General features: G+C 38.1%; 1 protein-coding gene across 1 annotated transcript; it reads left to right on the top strand.

The window, feature by feature from the left end:
• The first annotated feature begins 1 nt into the window (after position 1).
• On the top strand, positions 2–21,365 carry LOC130426025 (uncharacterized). The gene is made up of 18 exons (XM_056752505.1): positions 2–706; positions 1,585–1,929; positions 2,016–2,372; positions 2,537–2,638; positions 4,073–4,168; positions 4,372–4,464; positions 5,152–5,226; positions 6,127–6,240; positions 9,738–9,836; positions 13,662–13,742; positions 14,256–14,348; positions 15,176–15,253; positions 15,941–16,018; positions 18,978–19,073; positions 19,236–19,334; positions 20,047–20,065; positions 20,178–20,211; positions 20,316–21,365. Exons 1-18 carry the CDS (start codon positions 625–627, stop codon positions 20,370–20,372), a joined length of 1,998 nt encoding a protein of 665 aa, XP_056608483.1. The 5' UTR covers positions 2–624; the 3' UTR covers positions 20,373–21,365.
• Positions 21,366–23,536: the final 2,171 nt, after the last annotated feature.

Genomic DNA, 23,536 nt, shown 5'->3' with positions numbered 1-23,536 from the left:
GATTACTGCCTGAACAATGTCATCAATGTTTATATATGTGAAGTTTGAAATAAGATAAAATTATATTATTAGGTAGTTATGAGTTTCTGAGTGGCCACGGTTGAATTTAAAGAAAAGTCACTTCGTTCTCATAATTTGTTAAATAATTACAAAAGCAGGCGAAATTGACATACGTGCTACTTCAAGAACAACACTAGCGGAAAGCACATTGTAAATGCTTATATGTTTGCCTTTGAGAATTGTAAATTATTAATGTTGTTTATTTAATGACTTTTTTATGTAAGCTTGTTTATATGTTATTAACAACAAAAATAAAAAATAAAAAACAACACTAGCGGAAGTGTAGCGGATCAGTGCATTGTGGTCATTGTAGTTTGTGGATGCTTTTTGATAACTTGTTAAATTAAGTGTAAATGTATTTCTCTCGATTTTACGTTAGATCAGAGGTTCACTGGTGCTGTGTGTGCAACACAGGTCACCCAGCAGCTATGTAGACAAAAGAGTGCAAAATTCCTCCTTAAGACCCATCCTCTAACGATAAAATCAAAAGCGAAAGTAAAATGGTCCGTTAATATGTGGACTATGCGTCTGCTCATAAACGTTTTATGATAATCAATTGTTGACATGATTGTTTGGTGTTTTATATATTTTAAGATGTATCTGCTTTGCTGTATTTTCATATCAGTATTTCTGGGGCTTGGTGACGGTAAGTGACATCTATTTTACCAGAACTATTCTATGTGTACTGTCTTCTGTTCGATGACTTATCACTGACTAATGGAAATTTGTGCACAGAGAGTACTTTCTGCACAATATTTTTAGCTATAAAATCAATATAATGTATTTGCCATGTATGGCGTGGGGCTTTAAATGATGTCGTGTGTACATTCTTGAATCTGAATAGTTATTTTAAGTGTTGATAAAAACAATATACTAGTAAGTATATTCCGAAAATATACACTTCAGCACAGTTTGTCCTAATTGACAGTATCAGCATTTTCTGTCATTTTTAGGCTGGGCTTAGGCCAAATGTGGAGGACGTGTGTATAAATGTCGCCATTTATCCTGACTCAGGTTGTTCAAACTTGTATACATTTTTTTGGTTTTGATAAACACAAAGGAAGATATTTGGAAGAATGTTAGTAACCAAACAGATCTCATCCCCATTTACTGCCATAAAGAGAGATCCGTTGTCTGTTTAGCAGAATGACACAAGGGTAAATAAATAATAAAATGATAAAAAAATCACTTTTGAGTCAACTATCCCTTCACATAGTGGTTAGGTGATCCCAGTTTATCCAGTTTAAAGTCACTTTAACTAATGTCTTCAGTTAAAGTGAAACAGAAGAAATAAAAATCTATTAAAGGGACTGTTCACCCAAAAAATGAAACATTTGTAATCATTTACTTACCCTCAGGTTGTTCTAAACCTGCTTACATTTCTTTGTTCTGCTAAACACAAAGGAAGATATTTGGAAGAATGTCAGTAACCAAACAGAATTTTCATTTTTTGGTGAACTATCTCTTTAATAATATATAAGTATTGTTTTATCTATTAATATATTAATAATGTTTTACTTTTAGGTTTCATGGTGAAAGGTCCATCAGGTCCTCTGGTTGTTCCTCTGGGAGGTTCAGTTCTTCTGCCCTGTTCTGTTGATTCACTCTCATCACTGACGGATCTGGAGGTGCAATGGAAAATATCAGACTCACAGACTCTCATTCATCTGTATCAAGATGGAGATATTAGACCAGAAGTCCAGCATGAGGATGTTTTTGGTAGAGCTCATTTCTTTACTGACGACATTAAATATGGAAATTTCTCTCTCCTGTTGAAGATGGTGAGAGCTGAAGATGAAGGACAATACACATGTACAGTTCACAGTGGACAAGAGTCTAATACAACTGTGGTGGAAATTCAACATGTTGGTGAGTTTGATCATATGATCATATGATAAAATGTAGTTTACCATTGAGTTTATATTCTAATATATATTTTTATTATATTCTTTCAGAGCGATTGATAGTGTCTGGATCAGATCAGTCTTTATCAGTGTATGTTGGTGAAGATGTGACTCTGAACTGCTCTGTGGACTCTCACATCCCACCTGAACACATTGAAGAGGTTTCATGGAAGAAAAGAGTTAATGATGAACACATCATAGTTCTGCTCTATGAAAGCAATAAAACTCTATTAGACGCATCAGATGAGCAATACAGAGACAGAGTTGAGTTCTTCAGTGATGAAATCCACAGAGGAAACTTCTCTCTCAGACTGAAGAGAGTCAGAACTGAAGATAAAGGACTTTACATGTGTCAAGTGTTTGCTGGACGATTCTCAGACAACACGACTGTTATACTGGAACAACTGGGTGAGCCAACATCAAGAACATGAACAATAACAAAAATATGGTGTTGGATTCCCAAACCATTGAGTTAATAAATTAATTGATATGCATTGTCTTCTATAAGAAAAAGTGATAAAATATTACCTTATCCCATTTAAGGCTTACAAAAACTGATTTGTGTGTTACAGGTTTCTCATCTTTACACATAATTGTGTTGATTTTGTGTATCTCTGCATGTGGATTTGCTCTTGTGATCTGCTCTCGCATCTACTGCATATCAAACAACACAGGTACGCCTTGTTGGGGTTTAAAAAAACACGACAAAAATGAAGCCACAAATCTGACAGTATTTTACTCTTTTCCCACCAATGAGTTATCTTGTCAATTAAGAGACACTCCTTCCCTGCCAAAAATGAGATTTTATGACAATCCGTGTTTCTGCTAATATGCAGTAGATGGCGCTGTTATCAATTTTATAAAATAGTACATCATATACGGATCCAAAAGCAGTAAATAATCTGTGTATGTGTATCACTATTCTGAATCAGTGCATAGTCTTTTACGGAAATATTTTTGTTGAAAATGTGTTATATTTAAAGCGTAAATACAATAAATACAAATCATATAAATATTTCTAAAAAAGATCAGTAAACATCAGATTAAAATGGTTAAGTAAAAAATGAAATCAAGAGCCACAAACCTGTATATGAAACTTTAAATACACTTGGATATATTGAAACAGAACAGTGGCATTCCTTGATCAAACAGGATCAGGTTATTTTACATTTAAGGTACAATAAAACGACAAAATATCACAAAATTAGCTTTAAACTGAGGCTGCAATCATGTGAACCGCTGCCTGTTATGTGATGGTGATGTTAAATTCGACGACGCACCCACATCCACCATGCTAACTAGCCAATAAATATATAATATACCCCCTGTTGTAACATCCACCCGTTGTAAGAAGAAAAGTGACGACTAGTGAAAAATAGTTGCAATAACATTCACGTTAATCAATGTTCATTGCTTGCGGAAATATGAAAATCGATTGAGAATCGATATCATATCGAATGCATTTAAAAAAACGATTAATGGATTTTTCGGGGTTTTTTGCCCAGCCCAATCTGAGAGGTGATAAAAAAGAACAAATGAAGATTGGATGCTCTCCTGTAGCTCAAGACCTCCTGCAACCCCAAGGTCATGGGTTCGATCTCAGGGATTGCAAATACTCAAAAACAAAATGTGAAGTGAAATGCAGTGCATGTCGCTTTGGATAAAAGCGTCTGCCAAATACATAAATGTAAATAAATAACTTTTTCTTGTTTTAAAGAAGAGGCTCTGTTCTTTCATTTGATATATTATATATATATATATACATTTACTCACCTTCCTGTTGTTCCAAATCTGTATATATTTTTTTGTTCTAATGGACACAGAGAAGAATATTTGGAAGAATGGTTATAACCAGACACATTTGGCCCCCATTGACTCCCATAGTAGGAAAAAATACAATGCTAGTCAAAAGTGCCCCAGAACTTTTACTGTTCTACATTCTTTATCATTTAAAGAACCTACTATGACACAATTTTAATTTTTGGGTGAAGTATCCCTTTTAAGATTGTTTTGTGAAATTCAACAACTGTAAACAAATAACTATTCAGTATGCGGATGCTTTAATGAATGTTTACACATAATAACATTTAGTTTTGTTCCCCATACAGGCACCAGAGGGACACTCTGGAAGCTTCAGGTTTATCTTGTTGTTTGTCCAAACCTCTGTGTTTTCTTTGCCTTCCTCTTGTGGGGTTTTATTGAGGGTAAGTACAGTTAAGTGTTTTATTTACATTTGTAAATAAATCACTTTGAGTATTAAGCATGTGGGAATTTTTCTCTTTGTTCTAATGTTGTAATAATTCAAGTGTTGGTGTTTATATATTTTCTGTTATTGGACTTAAACATGTTTAAACCATACAGGTTTTGTCATGTGTTATGTAATGCATCGTCAAAATGTCTGTTTTAGGATTTGTGAATGAGACGGTCACTTGCTGTGCTCTTTATATTCTGAGAACTGTTATGTTGTTCTGGGCGGTACGCTTTTTAAAGTATCTTCAAGGTATGTTTCAGTTTAAAAATTGTCCTTTCTCAAGCAAATAGGTAAATAAATACATTTTAAGCATAACATAATTTGGTCACAAAGTATATGGTCATAGCAATTCAGACAGAATGCAGAAGATACAAATTTAAAGAAAGTCTTTATTTATTAATATTACTTTACAATTTGTGTTTGAGTGAACTGCAGGAATCATGAATCTTACCTAGTTTTGTTTCATTTTAACCTTCGTTTAATGTACTTTTTAAACGTAATTTTAGAGTTACAAAAATCTATGTATTTATCAAATGTAGTTAAATAAAAAGTATGATAAACGCTATGCTTTATAATGTAGAGAAGCAAAAACACTGATAAAGTACATACTCTTGATCTTTGAAAGTAAAAATACTCAATTTCTTCACACCTCGGCATTGATAAGTATTTGTCCCTTCTCAATCCAAGTTAATCTCTGATGACTCAATCCTTTTCATTTCAGAAATAACTTAAAACCAGTTTCCTTCTGCATCAAAGTTTGGCCTTTATTAAAATCACACAGATCTTTAATTCTGCACATTTATTCTACATCTTACATGTAGATTTTCTTCCCCGGTGACCAGTTTTAATTGTTTGGCTCATCAGCGTTTATGAATAATATCCTTGCAGTGCTTTACAAAATGTTAATATGATGTGTAAAACCCTTTTTGTTTACAGGCAGACATAAAACATGGATCAGGTTTTTCAATGTTCCAAGAGAACTTGCTGTTTTCACAATCATTGTTTATTCAGGTAAATCTGCACAATAGACACAACTCTCATTATTGTAACAAAGGTGGTGTCCAATCAAGCAGACAGTTTTAAACGGAGATTCAACTGAAAATGTATTTTCAAAGTCTATAAACTGGGAGAAGTCTTGAAAAATCCCAAAACAACAGCTTAGCCCATAGGCAACAGTGACCAGAGCCAGGGGAAGACTCTCAGGTAGCAAACAAAGGGAAAAGGCACCAGACATGAGAGAAGGCAGACAGGCAAGGGAGGGGCTTGACAATGGAAACAGGACTCAAACAGGATGTAACTGGGGTAGAGCGAGAAGAAGGCAGGGATGCATTACATTACATTTACATTTATGCATTTGGCAGAGGCTTTTATCCAAAGCGACTTTGCTTTATCCTATGCATTTTTAAATAGGTATTTGCAATCCCCTGGGATCGAACCTACAACCTTGCGTTGTTAACGCAATGCTCTTACCACTGAGATAAAGTATGCAGCTCTAGACTGGAGACATCTGGAGCACACGTCTTTACTAGGCACTAGAACCAGGTCAAATAAGAAGAGTAGAACTAGACACTTTTTTGAGGATCACAAGGGAATAAAATATAGAGGAAGTAGATGAAAAGAGTAATGAGAAGCAGGTGTGGGGTTTACAATGGAAGTAAAACCCAATGTAGATAACAAAAGGGGTCAGGACAGACATCCCTTTGTCCAAGTCTATGTAATCCCATGACAAAATGTCATTATTGCATCATATATTGCTTTATCTTACTACAAATATCAGCTTTATACCGTTACATTTTTTGGGTGCATATTTGGTTAGCAAACATGGTACAGTTTCAAACCAGCATTACTTCACTGAAGTTGTGTCATTTATCTTTTCCTTTTCTGTATTTTTTCAATTTATTTCCTTCACAGTTTTCTTTGCCCATGGCTGGAAAATCAGCGCACATGACGCAAGCATTGAAAATCAATTACTTACAGGAATGTATTATGGATTTGTGGTACTACTGTCTCTCTTCAATATGAAAGGTAAGACTTTTGTTAAGGTATAATCCTTAAATCTGTGGTGATCATGAATCTATTTGAGGTTGATAAATATGGGGTTGGGGCCACATGAGTAGTCCTTACGTAAATACATTTTTCATATAAATGCACTGTGTTGCTTCTGTTAAAGCACTGATTCTCTGTACATCAAAAGGGCCTTTGCTGGATGAAGAAAACAAGACGTGAATCGATCTCTGGTCGCCTGATGCGCAACGGCGCCACATGTCAGAGCACTGCCCACTAGGCTATCGGCTCCGGCAACATTAATCAAACCATTATACAGTATATTACATATAAAACAATAAAATGTGATTAATTGATAACATCTTTCCATTAGAAACTAAGTTTAGGTGTCAGGGATAAGGTGAGGTGCAAGGATAGAGGACCCAAACGCAGACAGCGGGTAAGGGGTTTAACACAGACTTTTAATTATAAAACAAAAATAACAAACAAGGGTATAACATGACAGGTAACTAGGGCTGCAACAAACTATTATTTTGGTAGTCGACTAATCTAACGATTATTAGATCGATTATTCGACTAATCGGCTGTTATTTCAATGACTAATCAGTACGTTTTTAATGATTATTCAGCTTTGCAACTATGTAAAACATTGAGTTATAGATAATTTACGTAATGAATAAAATCAATTCAGCTTTTGAAATTTGTTTAAATGAACTTGAACCAACTGGTTACTCTGTTTTAGTTTGCTGATTCTGTCCAACTCGAATCACACAAATACTCTCTCTCTAGAAACTTTTTTTAAATGTAAACAAATCTCTTGACAGAAGCATTAAGCAGCATTTCTATGACAACAGTTAAGTTTAACTCTATCCCCGTCAGCCTTTTTAAAAAAGGGTTGCCAGCCTACGCCAGCGTTTTTTTTACATTTTAAACAAACTTTAATGGCTCACACTACATTTTCTGTAAAGAATATATTGACAAACAATATGTCCAATGAAAGAACAGAGTCTCTGCTTTTAAACAAAGGAAACCGTATTTTTCAATCTTGATTTGATCTTTTTTTATCACTTTTAGATGTGGGAAGGTTTCTTCAAAAATGCATCACTTTGATTAAAAGATCATTTTGAGGTAATTCGTTTTTTTTTTTGTCAAAGATTCCGCCCAGATTACACACAGAACAATCATTAAAAACCGATAAGAAATAAACGTTCTAGGTTCTAGGATTCTGTATTTTCCCCAAAGGTGTGTAACAGCGCCACCTGCTGTACAACAGTATAAACACCGATGGCGTTATATCTCGTTTGGCGGGAACCGTTTTTTTTTAAATGACGAGATAAATCAGTAATCATGTCGGTGAAAGAGTTAATGAAAAAGAGCAAGAAACAGAAGAAAATATTTTAAAAATAAAGTCAAGATATAAGACTCCTATCACTTAACGTCCCTCTCTTATAATCATTTTTCTCTCATGTAATACCTAATAGTGTTATAATAATCAAAACAGGCTTGACTTTTAAACTCGATCAAAAATTTTTACTTTGCGAAACAAATAATAACATAACTGTAATTATATGATTATTGTTGTTATTATACTGTTATTATTGCATTCTCTCATAAAAAGATTTACAGCCAAAGGAGTTAGTGAGGTCTAGATAGAGAACACTCGCCTCTCTTCTGCTCATTCGCTGGGATGTTTCCTTTTTAAATGCTCCAGCATGCAGGTTGTGCTGCCGTGAAAGAAAAGTTCCGCCTTGCTTGCATTGCACACAACCGCATTTTATTGTTTTCAATTTGGTAAAGCTTTCCCACACTTTACTTCGTCTGTTAACCACATTCGTTTATACTCCGCCATACTTCTCACTGCATGTCCTTCTACTGCGATATCATTCGGGAAGGCTGCATTACGCTCTAGCGCTACAGTCCCGTAGCGGTCAAACTGTGAAATTGCAGGCCCTTAAATTAAGTCACTTAATCAAACGACTACTCGACAACAAGAATATTTGTCGACAATTTTTTATTGTCGACGTTGTCGACAATGTCGACTAATCGTTTCAGCCCTACAGGTAACAGGAACATGGACTAACTAAACCTAACAAGACAAAAGATAACATATGACATAACTACAAAAGACTTGACTACACTGACAAGACAGGAACTCGCCACAAGCAAGGATTGACAATGAACCAGCACAGGACAAAAACACAAGGGCATTATATAGGGGCGGGATGCCGGCGAACATGGACAAGATGCCAGGACGCCAGACTGGGTCCCAGCGCTGCTGGAACGGACTAGATTCCGGCAGGATAGCCATCTGGATGCGGTGCGATGCCGCGCTCTCTTGTGGCAGCACAGGATGTCGGCTGGATTGCCGGCTGGACATCTGTGGCGGGACAGGACCCCGGTGGCCTCAACCCTGGAGGGGAATCTGACGGCTTAGACCCTGGACGGGAACCCGGTGGCCTCGACCCTGGAAGGGAGCTCGGCGGCCCTGCCTCTGGAGGGAAGACAGGAACTCACCACAAGCAACGAGTGACAATGGACCAGCACAGAACAGAAATCACAAGGGGATTATAAGGGATCAAAATCAAGAGGGACCAGGTGTGGGGCATGAACTAATAATGAGCACTATCGAGGAAACAAGAGGGCAGGAACAATGATGAGACCGGATAGTGAGTATGGCGAGCAATAAGTGCCAAAATTGTCTCTCCACATAAAACATGGGGTTCTGTCATGATCCCGCCACTAGGCCAAGAGAAACATCACATGATGCGGCGGAATCATGACATTAGGTTGTAAAAATGATTGCAACTATAAATAACATTTATTTTATTTAAAGCTGTGGTGCAGAGAATTTGCTTCTTTATTGCCATCTCTGCTGATGTTATATTTCGAGTTATTTTCTTCATGTGGATTGGGCTTTGGAACTGCTGCTCTGCAGGGGTTTTTGTTGTGTGCGATCACTGCATCAGAGCGGATCTTACATTGTGCATCAACAAAACAAGTCACACCGTGTCCACATCTGATGCCATGCATGACATTTATAAAAGCTATACTCAATAAAGAATCAGATAAAGGTTGTGATGTATTTATCTTCCAGTGTTCTGACCAATGAAAACTTAAGTGTTTTAAAGTCATGTTAGTCACATCTTAGCTGCTCAACAGAAAAAGCCACCCAAGCATCACCACAATCAGAGTAAGAACCTAGGGGTAAGAATACGAATAAGAATACGAATAAGGGATTAATCTTGTATATAACCCTGTGTTTCATCATTTTAAAACGAACACACAATTCATCAGCTTGGACAAAAGACAGTGTATGCCATCACCAATAAAGGCCCAACAGCTGTTTTCTTAATCTTACAGTTATATGGATGCTAGAAAGTTGTGAAAAATATTAACAGTAACTTCTTGCATAAAGAGAATGCAGATGTGTTGTAATCTATGCTGAATGACAATATTGTTGCATATGATGTTCATTGTTTGAATTGTTTTATATGACTCACAATTGTTGTCCTTTTCAGCCGTAACCCAAAAAGTATATCCGATTATCTGGCCACTTCTCATGACTTCTGTGGTTCAACAGCTTCAAATAATATTCTCATTTGGACGTTTACATCTAGGTGAGTGATCATTTTACATACAGTTTATTACAACCAAAAAGCTAGCTGAGAGCGAGGAAATCGTAGAAAAATGTGGATAATGCACAATTTGAAGTGGCTATCAGGCTCTGTAATAACATCACTCACAATGGGGTGTAGGTTGCACCCCTGGGGTGTGAGAGCCACCCAAACATTTGTATACTATAATGGCCCATAGACTCACATTAAATGTAAAGAAAAACGGGCAGCTCCGCAGGACCGGACATGGGGGTTACACCATTAGAAGAGGCTATCAGGCTCTATAAGAGCATACATCAAAATGGGGTGTACGTTGTACCCCTGGGACATGAGAGCCACCCAGAATTTCCCAGCGACAGGAAACATGCCCAAATAAGGCGTAAAACGTCCTGTGTTGAATATCTTCGGAGCACAAACACTTAGGGACAAGGGGTGGGCTCATTTTACTCAGGCCAACTCAGCCCCAATCAGTGTCACAAGATAATTATTAAGATATTAAGCCACGCCCCTAGCAACCATTTACAGCAACCGTTCCCATAGACTCCCATTATAAAAGAACCAGGTGGATATCTCTGCAGCACAGTGTCGTAGAGACAAGGGGGTGGGCTCATTTGACTCTGAGAACCAATCAGTCTTTCAAGGTCATCATGACGCTATGAAGCCACGCCCATAGCAACCATTTTCAGCAACCTAGCAACCGGTCCCATATACTCCCATTATAAAAGATCCAGGTGGATATCTCTGCAGCACAGTGTCGTAGAGACAAGGGGATAGGCTGAATTGACTTAGGCAACCAATCCCTATCCCAGGAACTTAATAACGTTCTGAAGCCACGCCCATAGCAACCAAACAGGTTGGCCCAGCAACCATTTAGCAATACCTATATCTTTGGATCAGACCGTCCTGAAGATTTCAGCTCTAACCCCAATCAAACACACATGAACTATCTAATTAAGGTGTTCAGGTTTGCTTGATAATGACAGACAGGTGTGCTGAAGCAGGGTTGGAGCTACAGTCTGCAGGACGGTCGATCTCCAGGAGCAGGGTTGGTGACCACTGGCCTAGAGTATATTCAACTGACAGATGCTAAGCCCCTAGCAACCAAATTGGTTAGCCTAGCAACCATTTAGCAATACTTATATCTAAGCATCAGAATATTGTAGAGACATGGCGATTGGAAGAGACAAACTCTTTCTTGCCTTCATGTGTCATCACCATAGTGAGTGCCCTGTTCCGTGATTTGCCACGAAGCATCTCTCACATTTTCTTCAGAAAATGTACATTTCTAGTTATTATTATTATTTTAGACTATTTTGTCAGTGATAAATATGATTAAAGATGGTTAAATACATTATAAGATCATTTAGTTTATAGGAAAATAAATAGCTACTTGTTTATAGGTTTCCTTTATTCTATAGTTCCTTTATTGCTAACAAGTGGAGTGAACACTTAACACTTCACCAAAACGGTGAAAAAAGACATGATTACACTCAATTTTCAACAAATGAGCGTTGGATTCACAAAACACGTGCGGCGTCAAGATAACATTTTGCAAGTCATTCCCTTTATGAAGGGAGAGGTGCGTGCCCCGGATATTTCGGCTTTTTTTCGGCCTATATTTTTCTTTCGGCCTAAACCGATAATGCTATTTCAGCCGAACATTTTAGACAGCCGAAATTTTTGTGCACTACTAACATTATGACATACTTTCACACTCTCCTACAGTCCTACACCCCATCAAGAACCCTGTATTCAGCAAACCAGCGCCGTCTTGTAGTGCTTTCTCATATGGACAGTAAATCCCTTTAACTCTCATTCTCCTTCACAACTCCTTCCTGGTGGATCATTCTTCCCAACTCAGTCCGGTTAACCACATCTCTCACAACATTCAAAAACTACTTAACACCCATCTCTTCTGTGAATACTTGACACTGACAGACAAGTGAAAGAAAAAAAAATCACCCTCTCTCTTTCTCTCCACAGATATTGTACTGGCTTTGTTGAAACTTGTAAACTGGTATTAGCACTAGTAATTTTGGTCCTGTAAGTTGCTCTGGATAAAAGTACGGAAGCCGATAGGTGTCGCCACGCGGCAACGGAAGAAAAACCATGCAAACACAAAAACACCATCAAATTCAAAAAAGCCACTTCATTAGTTGGGTGACACATGCCCTGCAAATTCTCAACAAAACAAAAACGCGCTGCAAATTGGCAACAACACAACGAAAGTGTTTCCAGGGGACTCAAGTAACTAATGCACAATGGCTGGAGTGCGTTTCATTTCACTGTGGCCATATTCGTAGGTGGAGTTATAAATAAAATAAAATGCATTTTTCTATTCTAGCCGGCCGATTTGAACAATTTAACGATGAAAGAAAACCATGAGACATTGTTAGCTGCACGGCATGCTTTCACAAGTATCACTAACGTGAAAGGATGAAAAAGTTTAATATTTTTTATTACATTATTAAGTACATTTAACATGATCGACAACAAAGAAAATAGGACCCCAAACACGAGTTCTTTGTTGATAACTCCACCAACAAATACGGTCAAAGTGAAATGAAGCACGTTCCAACCATTGTGCTTAAGTTATTTGAGTCCCCTTGGAAACACTTCCGTTGTGTTGTTGCCAATAAGGAACACGTTTCTGTATTTGTTTGTGTTGCGAGGATTTGCTGCGGGTTTTGTGTTTGTTTTTGTTTGCGAGAATTTGCAGGACATGTGTCACCAAACTAATGAAGAGGCTTTCTGAATTTGCTGGTGTTTTTCTGTTTGCATGTGTTTTCTTCTGTTGCAGCGCGGCAACACCTATCGGCTTCTGTATAAAAGCGTCTGATAAATGACTAAATGTAAATGTAGGCTTGAATGCATCAAACTTTTGATCAAAGTAAGCAAGCAACACGCAGTGCATTCCATATCCATCATTATAAATAGATGCAAATTTAATTTGACATCTTTTAGTTAGTCAAGAAAATAGATGCGCTGTTGTTTGAAATGTGGGAGGACACTCATATATGAATTAATATTGTGAAATATAACAACAGATAATAAAAGTAGTCTTTAAATGCAATGTGTGCTATTTACATTTACAAATTTGGCAGACGCTTTTATCCAATGACTTATATTGCATTATCCTGTTCATTTATACATAGGTATGTGCAATCCCCTGGGATCGAACCCACAACCTTGTATTGTTAACACATTGCTCTTACCACTGAGCTGCAGGAAAGCTGAGTATTTTCGGCAAGAATTTGACATTGATACGATCTAAACGTATTTATTAGTAGACATCATTACCCCTCCACCTTGGTGGTGTCATCAACAAGATTGGCGAACCAACTCGGTTCAAACAATTGATCTCCGACAGAGTTACTATGGTTTAGGGAAACAGCTGTTACATCGTTAATTTCCCCAACGATGCATCTAACTATGGTGGTTAACCAGCGAGTTGTGTTGTTGTTCGGGAAACACACCCCTGATTAGGTTTGGGTTGATGTTGGGTTTACTGTATGTTAAAGATAAGGGACTTGTACATCATATCAATCTATTACTTTCTGCTGATATAGGGTTAGATTGGGAAGTTATTTGACAGTAAAGTTGCTCCACAACGTCTAGAACCAACCAGATATGTTCATCCAGTAACAAACCTTACTTGACAAAATCATAGTTACTGACCATAGAAGTATTTGTACTTGTGTTATATGGTGATATGAATATTTTGACTGATTCCCTGATAAGTCACTTCTAAACTTTGTTTGACCAGTTTTGATAATTTAACCTGTGTTTTTTATTTGAATGTAATGAACCATTAATCTCTTTTTTTAGCCATTGTTTGTGTGAATTGTGTTCATCATCTACTGGCGAACTGTGTGCTTTTGTTTCGTAAAATGCAAAAGAAATTCAAAGGTAAGTGCATGTTAAAATATAAAATCTTACATATATAGTACTAGACTACTAATATATAGATATAATATGTGTGTACACTATATGTGACCCCCGATCACAAATCCAGTCTTATAAGCACAGATACATTTTTGGGTCAGAATAAAAGATTTTTGTTTAATGCCAAAAATAATTTGGATATTAAGTAAAGATCATATTCCATGATGATATTTGGTAAATTTCCTACCATACATATATAAATTCTTTATTTTTATGAGTAATATGCCATGGTAAGGACTTCATTTGGACAACTTTAGATTTTCTCAGTATTTGGATTTTTTTTCACACTCAGATTCCGATCTCATCATATATTGTCTGATCCTAACAAACCACATATCCACGGAAAGCTTTTTATTCAACTTTCAGAATAGTTTGAAAAACAATTGACATAAGACGATTAGTTGTCCAGTTTCACATATAGTTTTATTGTGTACTTTTTATATATGAATGCAGGTCATCTTTTATTTTTATTCACAGTCTTACAGAGAAGCTGGTTATTATTTACAATGATGCTTCTGGATATTCCTCTATCAATCTATTTTCATCTTGTCACATTGGAAAGGGAAAAAGGTATATTATTTCAATAATATGAGCCATTAGTAATGTTTTCAGAGTAAATAACAATCTTGTTGTTAATGTTCATTGAAGTATTTTTATGGGATAAGGATGTATTTTTTGTAAACTGTATTATACTTTTTTTATACTTGTACTTCAAAACTTCAAACTTATTTCAATTTAACGAAGCTCATTGCAGTTTGGGCAGTTATTACGTAATTCAAGTAAGACAAGTATGGGGAATACTAAACTAAAGCAGGAAGCCGTGGGTTACAGTACAATTTATAACAGCTAGGGCGTTGTGGCACGACGCGAAAATGCTTTTATAAAACGGCTGTTCCATATGCGTAGCAAGGTTTCATAAAATAAAGAAAATTAAGTGATATTTAGGCTAAGTAATGCGGTCAGCCGTTACAAATTGGGATATGTTCTAAAGGCTTAGATCGGCTCAACCAATCAGAATCAAGGACCAGAACTGACCGTTTTATAATTATATTTCTACAATCGCCAGCAAAAATCCTAATTAAACATCACATTATAGTATTGTAACAACTTATAAAACATACTATTTGTTTCATAAGCTTAAATTGCTCAAAAAAATCTAGTTTTTCAAATTTTTCAAGATTGCTTTGGTTAGTGTTGATTTTTGTTAGTGTTAGGTTGAAGGACCTATAGTGAGTGAAGAGTTAATCATATTAACACAATCTACTGCAACTGATACATAACTGATAACTTTAGTAATCCCACAGAATTACCTGACTAATAATCTGACATTTACTTGTATAAAATGACAAACTGTGTTTTGAACTTTTCTGTTTTTCTGTTGTTTGTTTAAATAACAGATTATAGGGGATGGATCTCAGTCATTTTATTTATCCAAGCCCTGAAGATGATTGTGTTCTTCGAATGCAGTTTTCATGGTACTATCCATTCCACATTGCCTGATTATCTCAATTACAATGCTGTGTATTCCCAACCCTGACCGTACCTACCTTGTCTATTTTTGACCTTAAAATATAAGGTATATAAGTGATGTTTGATATAAGTGATAAGTGTGTTACGCTGTCTTCTTCTTTTTTTTTATCTCACCTGAGAACATTGACATCCAAGATCTCTGAGAAGAGCTATATGTGCTTTTTACAAAACCAGTAAAAATCACAAAACATATTTTTATTATATTTATATTTATTATAAAAAATATTGTATACGTACAGTAGTATATCATTTCAAGATGCAACTTTTATGTAGATTGATTAAGCTGTAAAACACAAAGTTTGTTTTACTGTGAATTAATGAAATCCTAGGGGCTAACTTTGTTTTTATCAAAATCTTGAAATTGCTGGGTTGTTATTAAAATGGGACGAACCAAGCTGCCTGGTTAAATTAAAGCATTTTTTTATATTTGACCCAACAATGGATTAAAACAACTCAGCATTATTTACAACTCAGTGATTGGGTTCTTCCCTTTTTGACCCAAAACTGGGGTAAAAATAACCCGGCATTTATACAATATTACATAATATATTAGAAAAACATTCTATGTGTGATTTCATCTTTTAATCTGTGTTTTCTGCTCAGTCTTTTAACAACAAATGTTGCTCACACAGCAAAATGTTCACGAATGCAGAGACATCAGGACAATGCAGAACAACTTAGAGGAAGCCTTGGTACTACAGAGATAACATGTAAGACATGTAACTGCACATTAAACAAGATCCCACAGCAGATCTACACAGATAAAAAATCTACATCTTTCCAAGACCTGTAATGATTTTTTGGGAGAAGAATGTCTAAATACTGAAACATGGAGGTTCCCTTTCTGTCGGTCTCTCGACGTTGTGTCGAGAACGACAGGTGGGGTTCGCCCTTGAGAACCAATCAACTCTGACTACTATAGAAAAGGCCAATGAAATTTGGCGAAGGAAATTTGCATGCCGGGCTCCGCCCTCGGATATCCGGTATAAAACGAAGCCGGCGCGCAGCATTCATTTACCTTTTGTTCTTCAGAGCCATCGCTCATGAGTACAACTCAGGATTCAAAATCCTCTATAACTACACTGCCGGATCTTCGAAGTGTTGCAGCGGATCGTCCCTTCCTGCAGTGACCTTCCCCTGGGCGTCTCGGCGGTTCCAGTGGTGTCAGAGCTTTTTCCAAACAGTCCTTTTCAGGACTTAGCACTCTACAGCGCGGCAGATGCGGTACCCTCATCGAGAAGGGGATGGACACGATCGCCGTGTTAGGTGTCTGGGCGTCCAGCTCGCTGAAGCAGCAGTCGTTGACACATCTTGCCCGCACTGCGGGCAGATTGTCTTACAGAAGTGCGGTCACGGTTGGCTATCTTCCTCCGGGAACCAGTCAACATTTCGTCTGCTACCCGGGATGTGACATCTGGGACTACGGCCCCAGTGTCCACCCACGTCAGCAATGTCAGTGGTTTGGGGACTTCTGAGAGCGCTAACCCGCCAGCCAAGCGCTCACGGCCTCTCGCTCCCCAGTACGCTCGTCTGACCATTCCCCACTCGGAAACGGGGCGTGGCGAAGATGAGATGTCTAACGGAGCATCGGAGGGAGAGTTGCTGGCATCCGACCCTGAAGATTCAGAGTTTCTCCCCCCGGGGGGCCGAGCTTAGGAGGAAGCAGAGGTTGAGCTGTCGGCCATGATAGTCCGGGCTGCCGCGAGCATTGGGCTGCAGTGTATGCCACTGCCTCTTCCCCAACGCTCGCGGTGGGACACGTGGTTTCTGGGGTCGGAACACGGTGTAAAGCCGTGTTTCCTCCCAGACCCCGGAGGAAACAACATCGGGCCCGACCCTCACAGTACCATCTCTGACCGGTCGGTATGGGACGATCCCTGCCTCGTCTCCAAAGCCGGGCCCTTTTCAGGGACTGGCGCCCACTTACTCACAAAGAGAGTTGTTTTCCCCGGGCGTTCATTCCAGCCGATCGCACACTCCACCGGACCCTGGCGAGGTGTGAGGCCGTACACATGCGACAGCTGTCACCACTCTCAAATCGACAGTGCGTGCCGTTGTCCCGCCAGGCAGGCAAAAAGGCGGAGCCAACCATCCATCCGGGGAAACCCCCGCGACATACGGTTGGCTCCACCTGCCAACGAACCACCCTCCGTGGGAATGGTGAAGCAGGCCGTCCCCTTGGTCCCCCTGTCACAGTCCCTGGGAGCTTGGCAAAAGTTGCCCACACTGTCTCTGTGGCTAATGCGGACGGTCCATCTCGGCTACTCGATTCAGTTCGCCAGGTCCCCTCCCAAGTTTCGGGGCATCGTCTCTCCCTCTCTCAGAGGCAGGGACGCCTCCGTACTTCGTGCAGAGGTCTCCACCCTCCTGGCGAAACAGGCAATCGAGTCCGACCCCCAAGCCGAGATGTACAGGGGGTTTTACAGCCCGTACTTCATCGTTCCAAAGAAAGACGGAGGGTTGCGCCCCATCACATTCCATGGCATTCCATCCATCACTAAGCAAGCACCCCCTGGGGGTTGGCTGGGCAGAGTAGCCTCCCCCTTAGCCCGGGATACCATATGACCTATCACAGATAGTTCTAACCGGACTTGGTGCTATCAGACGCAGTAACACCCCCACCGTGGGCTGTTCCGTCTGCTATACCCTCATGACAATGGTTCCCATACATGGTAACCCATGAGCTTCCCCAGGTGGACCTCCACCTCGCGGTTAACTACCCAGTCCGCAAGTTCCATGCGTTCTCCTCCAAGGACGAGACCATACTTATATCCACCATATTCCTCCCCACGGGTAGGAGGTGGCCTCTGCAGCGCTTCTCTGATTAAGAGTCACGCTCACCCGGTGTAAACTGAGCCGGACGGCCTCTCGCCTGTAGAGAGCTAAGGCCCCGTCCGTGAAAGGTTACCGGTCAGGGCTGTACCCATCTTTCTCCAAGAAAGCTCTGGAAACCCCCGACCACCACAATGGAAGGTTACAGTTTCATGAAAGCTTCGAGCTGACACGCCCAGGCTTGTTACCGTCGCTTCGCTGAGATTGTGACGCGATACAGCGTTGTGGCGTTTTCCATAGACGACCCCATCTGTCGTTCTCGACACAACGTCGAGAGGCCGACAGAAAGGGAACGTCTTGGTTACGTATGTAACCTCAGTTCCCTGATGGAGTGAACGAGACGTTGTGTCCCTTTTGCCACGAACACGTATTGTATTCTGCTGCAGTTGTGAGAGGATCTCAGGCTCTTCAGAACAAGAGGTAAATGAATGCTGCACGCCGGCTTCCTTTTATACCGGATATCCGGGGGTGGAGCCCGGCATGCAAAGAATGCCCGGCATTCTTTACAGTAGTGCAATAGAAATTAAAATGTTTGGTACTCCAAAGAACCAGTCAATTTCTTTCTCACCTCTTTAGAACCTTTTTCACAAGGAACATTTTTGTGCGGCAGAAAGCTTGTGTGGATGTTAAAGGTTCTTGAGGCACACAGCAAGACAAAGAACCTTCCATGAACCTTTATTTTGAACTGGGTAAAATATATGTATAAAGAGCCACTTTGTGGCATAGTGTTGTGTGAGGAACAGATATGAGTCACATTTGTTTCAATGAGATCAGGTTGTATATGTTAATGCAACTTTGTGATTGTTTCACTACGCTTGTGTTTTGTGTCTGTTTTAGTGCCTCTCTGCAGTGTTGTTGTGTACATGTTTGGAGCAGTTGGTCTTGTTTTGCTGAATTCTGCTGCACTTATGACAGAACTTATTTTGAAAGCACGTAAGTGAACACGGCTTTTCAACACCATACAGTTTTGTGGGGATCCACAACACATAGAGTATACAAATACATGACAGATTGAATAATTAAAAATGCCTTGCTTCATAGTTATAGATGTTTCTGTTCTTTTTATGCATGTAATTCATTGATTTTAACTGGTAGGTAATGGTGAACGTTTGATGAAAGATCTTAGAGTCATCGTCTTTCCTTCGGAGGGTATTTTTGTCTTATTCCTGCTGGTTTTACAAATGCATGCTTTCTGTGAGTATCAAATCTTAAATCTTTTTTTAGAGATTATATAGTTAGCATGACTTCAGCAGTTAAAACTTAAGGAATTATTGTAGTAATCATATGATATTTTAATGGCTGTCATGTGGACTGTGAGCATCCACATGGATCTTTAACAGTAGATGGAGATGAAAAAGCAGGCAATAATCAGGGCAGGTGGATAACATTTACAGGTGAGAGAATAGGTAATGGTTAGAGGGTTAGTCAGTCCAAGAACTGTTATTATTTGGGGGACGATGCTCTTGGCTGGTGATCAGGAATATCCGAAGGAGAATTATACATAACAATGGCAAGTAGATTTTTTTGTGGAAAAAATACAACTGAAACAGAAGTCTAAATTAATGTTTGTGATTAACAAACTTTTCATTCTAGATGTAGGGGTGAGATTCAGGGATCAGTCAAGTGAAAGCCGTTCCACACTCGTATCGCCCCTTTTCAGACATCTCCAGCATGCACCTTTACTTCTCTCACCTGTCCCACTATCACTGATTATAAATTGTGTTTCTGTAGCTGTCACTCACTGCTAGTATCTGAGTACTCGTGTACAGAGCTTTGCACTCTCACTAAGGGTCCCTATTCTGCCAAAATTATTGTCAAAAAACAGTTAATGATGACATGTGTTTTACTTTATAGTGTTTATTTGACAATTCTAATTTTCTCTCTCTAATGCTGTCTGTCACTATAGGGAAAGTTAATAAGACTGAGTAAGTTCATAGTTTTATATGCTTACTCTTTAAATAAAATGATCTATATATAATTTATTTGTATTCATTAATTTTCTTTTATTCTGTTTTCCATTGCACATCATAATCAAAGTAACGCGTCTCAAAGATATGGACAAGATCTCGAGGTATTTAACTTATTGTTTAAATTGTGATGGCCTGCATTACAAAGTTTGACATCTTAACATATGTTTTTGTAAAAGATAAATTGTAATATCTTTTCTGCACATAGAACGCAGAAGCCCATGAAATGGAGACACTGTCTGGACCTGATACTGGGGTTTTATAGGAACGTCAATAATGAACAAGCTGTTCCTCATCTATCCTTTGACAGTAAGATACATTTCTCAGGAGTGAGCTCCTTGAAGTGGATCGGGAGACATTCTACATCTTTGTTTTAAGTGTGTTTGTTTACTGTTATTTAAAACTTCTCACACAAATGTAAATGGTTTCTAACATCAGTATGAGAAACTGTAAAGTTTAGTCTAAAGCTAATTTATATAAAGGAATTTGGTACTATGGCCCAACGACATTTCATTTAGGATTATTGACTGTGAAAAGGGGGAAAGGATAACGCACAAAATTAAACCATAAGGGGAGAGAACATTATCAATGCACAGGAATGATTTTACTCTTATGTAGACAATGAGAAATAAAAAGAGCCGTTACAAGTTTAAAGTGATGATTAGAAATGAGAAAATTGGCTTTGTATAGAATATTTTCAAAAAATAATGGTCAGTCAAAGTGAAATTAGCTTACAATACGGTATGGTGGTTTGATATTAGTCCAGGAATTAGATGCCCAATTTTACATAGGCAGACAAATCAATTATAGTCATCTGGTGGATGAGCTACAGGTGTTCATACATTATGATCTTTATGACTCTGTGGTAAGGCATTGGGTTAGAAGAATAAAAGGTCATGGGTTTGATTGTCAGGGAACACATGTACTAATAATATGTATAGCTTGAATGCGCTGTAAGTCTTATAAATGCATACATTAAATAGTAAATGGCAAGGGAGATAAAATGAGGTCAATAAAGCAATTGAACAACTCTTCGGCAGTTTTATAAATTTACAATTTACGTTTGTCACTTTTTTATTTTGTCTCTATTTGTCTATTGAACATGTTAGAAGAATATTTTGTTTTGTATAAACTTTAAACTTTATAACTTGAAGCTTTGTTTTGATTTGATTTTGTATTATACAGTATTACATTTGTTTCTATTTGTAAGATATTTAGTAGTACATGCGTGCTTTAGCATGTTTAACTTTATTTTTGTAAATAAAGAGAAGAGACAAGAAAAAACTGTTTCTCATTACTGCATATCTGCCTTATTCTGCAATATTAGTGAGTGTTGTTTTAGCAGTTTGGGTTTCTGCCAGTGTGTTTGTTCTGGTCCATTTCCCCCAGAACTATTTTTCTTACTTAGTATATTTGTTGATACACTTTCAGACTTTCTCTTTATGTCAATACTGCTGAGAATTGCTGTTTTTGAGTGATATCTTCTTTACAAACCTTGGATGAATGTCATTTACATTAAATCAGATGGTCATGTGTTTGTTTATAATTCAGTGGTGATATTTCAAACATCGTTATTTTAGTTACATTTATTTATTTACATGTTCATATGTTAATATAAATGATGTCATAGCAAACCAATGACATGCCGTCGAGTGACTGATGGTGTAAGTCTGCTAAATCTGACACGACAAACATCAACGGATGTCTCAAAGGAATAGTTCACCCAAAAATTAAAATTCATTTATTCACCTTCGAGTCGTTCAAATCTGTATACATTTCTTCGTTCTGATGAACACAGATAAAGATATTTTGCTGAAAGCTTATAGATTTTGCCCCCATTGACTCCCATAGTAGGAAAAAATACTTTTTCTATTTTTTTCTGTTGAACACAAAAGACATTTTGAAGAATGTAGGACAGCAAACAGTTCTGGGGTTGTTTGGACAATTTTTCTTACTATGGGAGTCAATGGGGAGCAAGGTCTGTCTGGTTACAAGCATTCTTCTAAATATCTTTCTCTGTGTTCATCAGAACAAAGACATTTATACTGATTTCAAACAACTCGAAGGTGAGAAATGATGACAGAATATTTTATTTTTGGGCGAAATATCCCTGTAAAAGACCCGTGATCAGTCCATATCTGTGTATGTTGGTGAAGACGTGACTCTGAACTGCTCTGTGGACTCTCACATCCCACCTGAAGACATTGAAGAGGTTTCATGGAGGAAAAGAGATAAAGATGAACACATCCTGGTTCTGCTCTATCAAAACATTAAAATTCAGACTGAGCGATAAAAAGACAGAAAAATGCTGATCTTCCAGCACACATTGTACACCTCTTTCCTTTTGACCTTATTTCAGCATGATATACATTAAGGAGCATATAATTTAATGTAAGTCGCTTTGTATAAAAGCGTCTGCCAAATGCAAAAATGTACGCAGCATCGTCGTGCTGGAACTCAGTTCTCTTCACCATGGGTTCACAGTTCACACAACAGGTGTGATTCTAATTGTTCTGAAAGGTTATACATTGATTTGTAAGTAAGTATAAGTATTTGATTAGAAAGTATTCCTAATGTAAGTTTATAGAAAAGAATGTAAAGCTGCTTAAAGAGGCCCTTATACATTGTGCAGTTTGTAATGTGTTGCAATTATTATTGTTACTTACCTGAAAAAAATGAACTTGTCTAACTTGAAGAGTCAGTCCATCTTCACTTCGTTCACCAAGTGAATTTCAGACGGGCTCTTTATAGAAAATAAGAATTCACAGGTCAAGGGCTCCTTTTCTGGAAATGAGAAGGCATATAGGGATAGTCACCTCCATATGGAGCTCATCCTGAAGAAGAACAGCGGGTGTCATTGTGGCGTCTGTGCAGGTCATTATCTGAAGAGCAGCACGTGTCGCACATCCCTAAGCTTGCTACTGAAAATGACACTGATTAAACCACTTGTGGATTATATTAAAGACCAGTGTCGTGAATACATTTTTAACATTACATTTACATTTACATTTAGTCATTTAGCAGACACTTTTATCCAAAGCGACTTACAGGTGGGGTAAGCAATGGAAGCATTTGGGACAGCACAAGTACAACAAAAGCAAAAGTGCAATCATAAAATAGAAGACTGGTCTCATATAACCTAACAGAGTATACAGAGCTCAGTTTTTTATTTTATTTTTTTATAAAGATTAGAAGAAATAGAGAAAACATTAAAGGGATAGTTCACCCAAAGATGAAAATTCTGTCATCATTAACTCATCCTCAGATTGTTCCAGACCTGGAAATATTTCTCTGTTCTGCTAAACACTATGGAAGATATTTAGAAGAATGTCTGTAACCCTCATCCCTCATTGACTCCCATAGTATTTGTTTATGGGGATTGAGATCTGTTACTACAGTAGCCATGGTTTTTTTTATAAAACTTTAGTA

This window comes from Triplophysa dalaica, chromosome 7 (genome assembly GCF_015846415.1).
Source record: "Triplophysa dalaica isolate WHDGS20190420 chromosome 7, ASM1584641v1, whole genome shotgun sequence".
Lineage (NCBI taxonomy): Eukaryota > Metazoa > Chordata > Actinopteri > Cypriniformes > Nemacheilidae > Triplophysa > Triplophysa dalaica.
The sequence above is the reverse complement of the archived record's forward strand: the minus strand, read 5'-3'. Positions and strand labels throughout refer to the sequence as shown.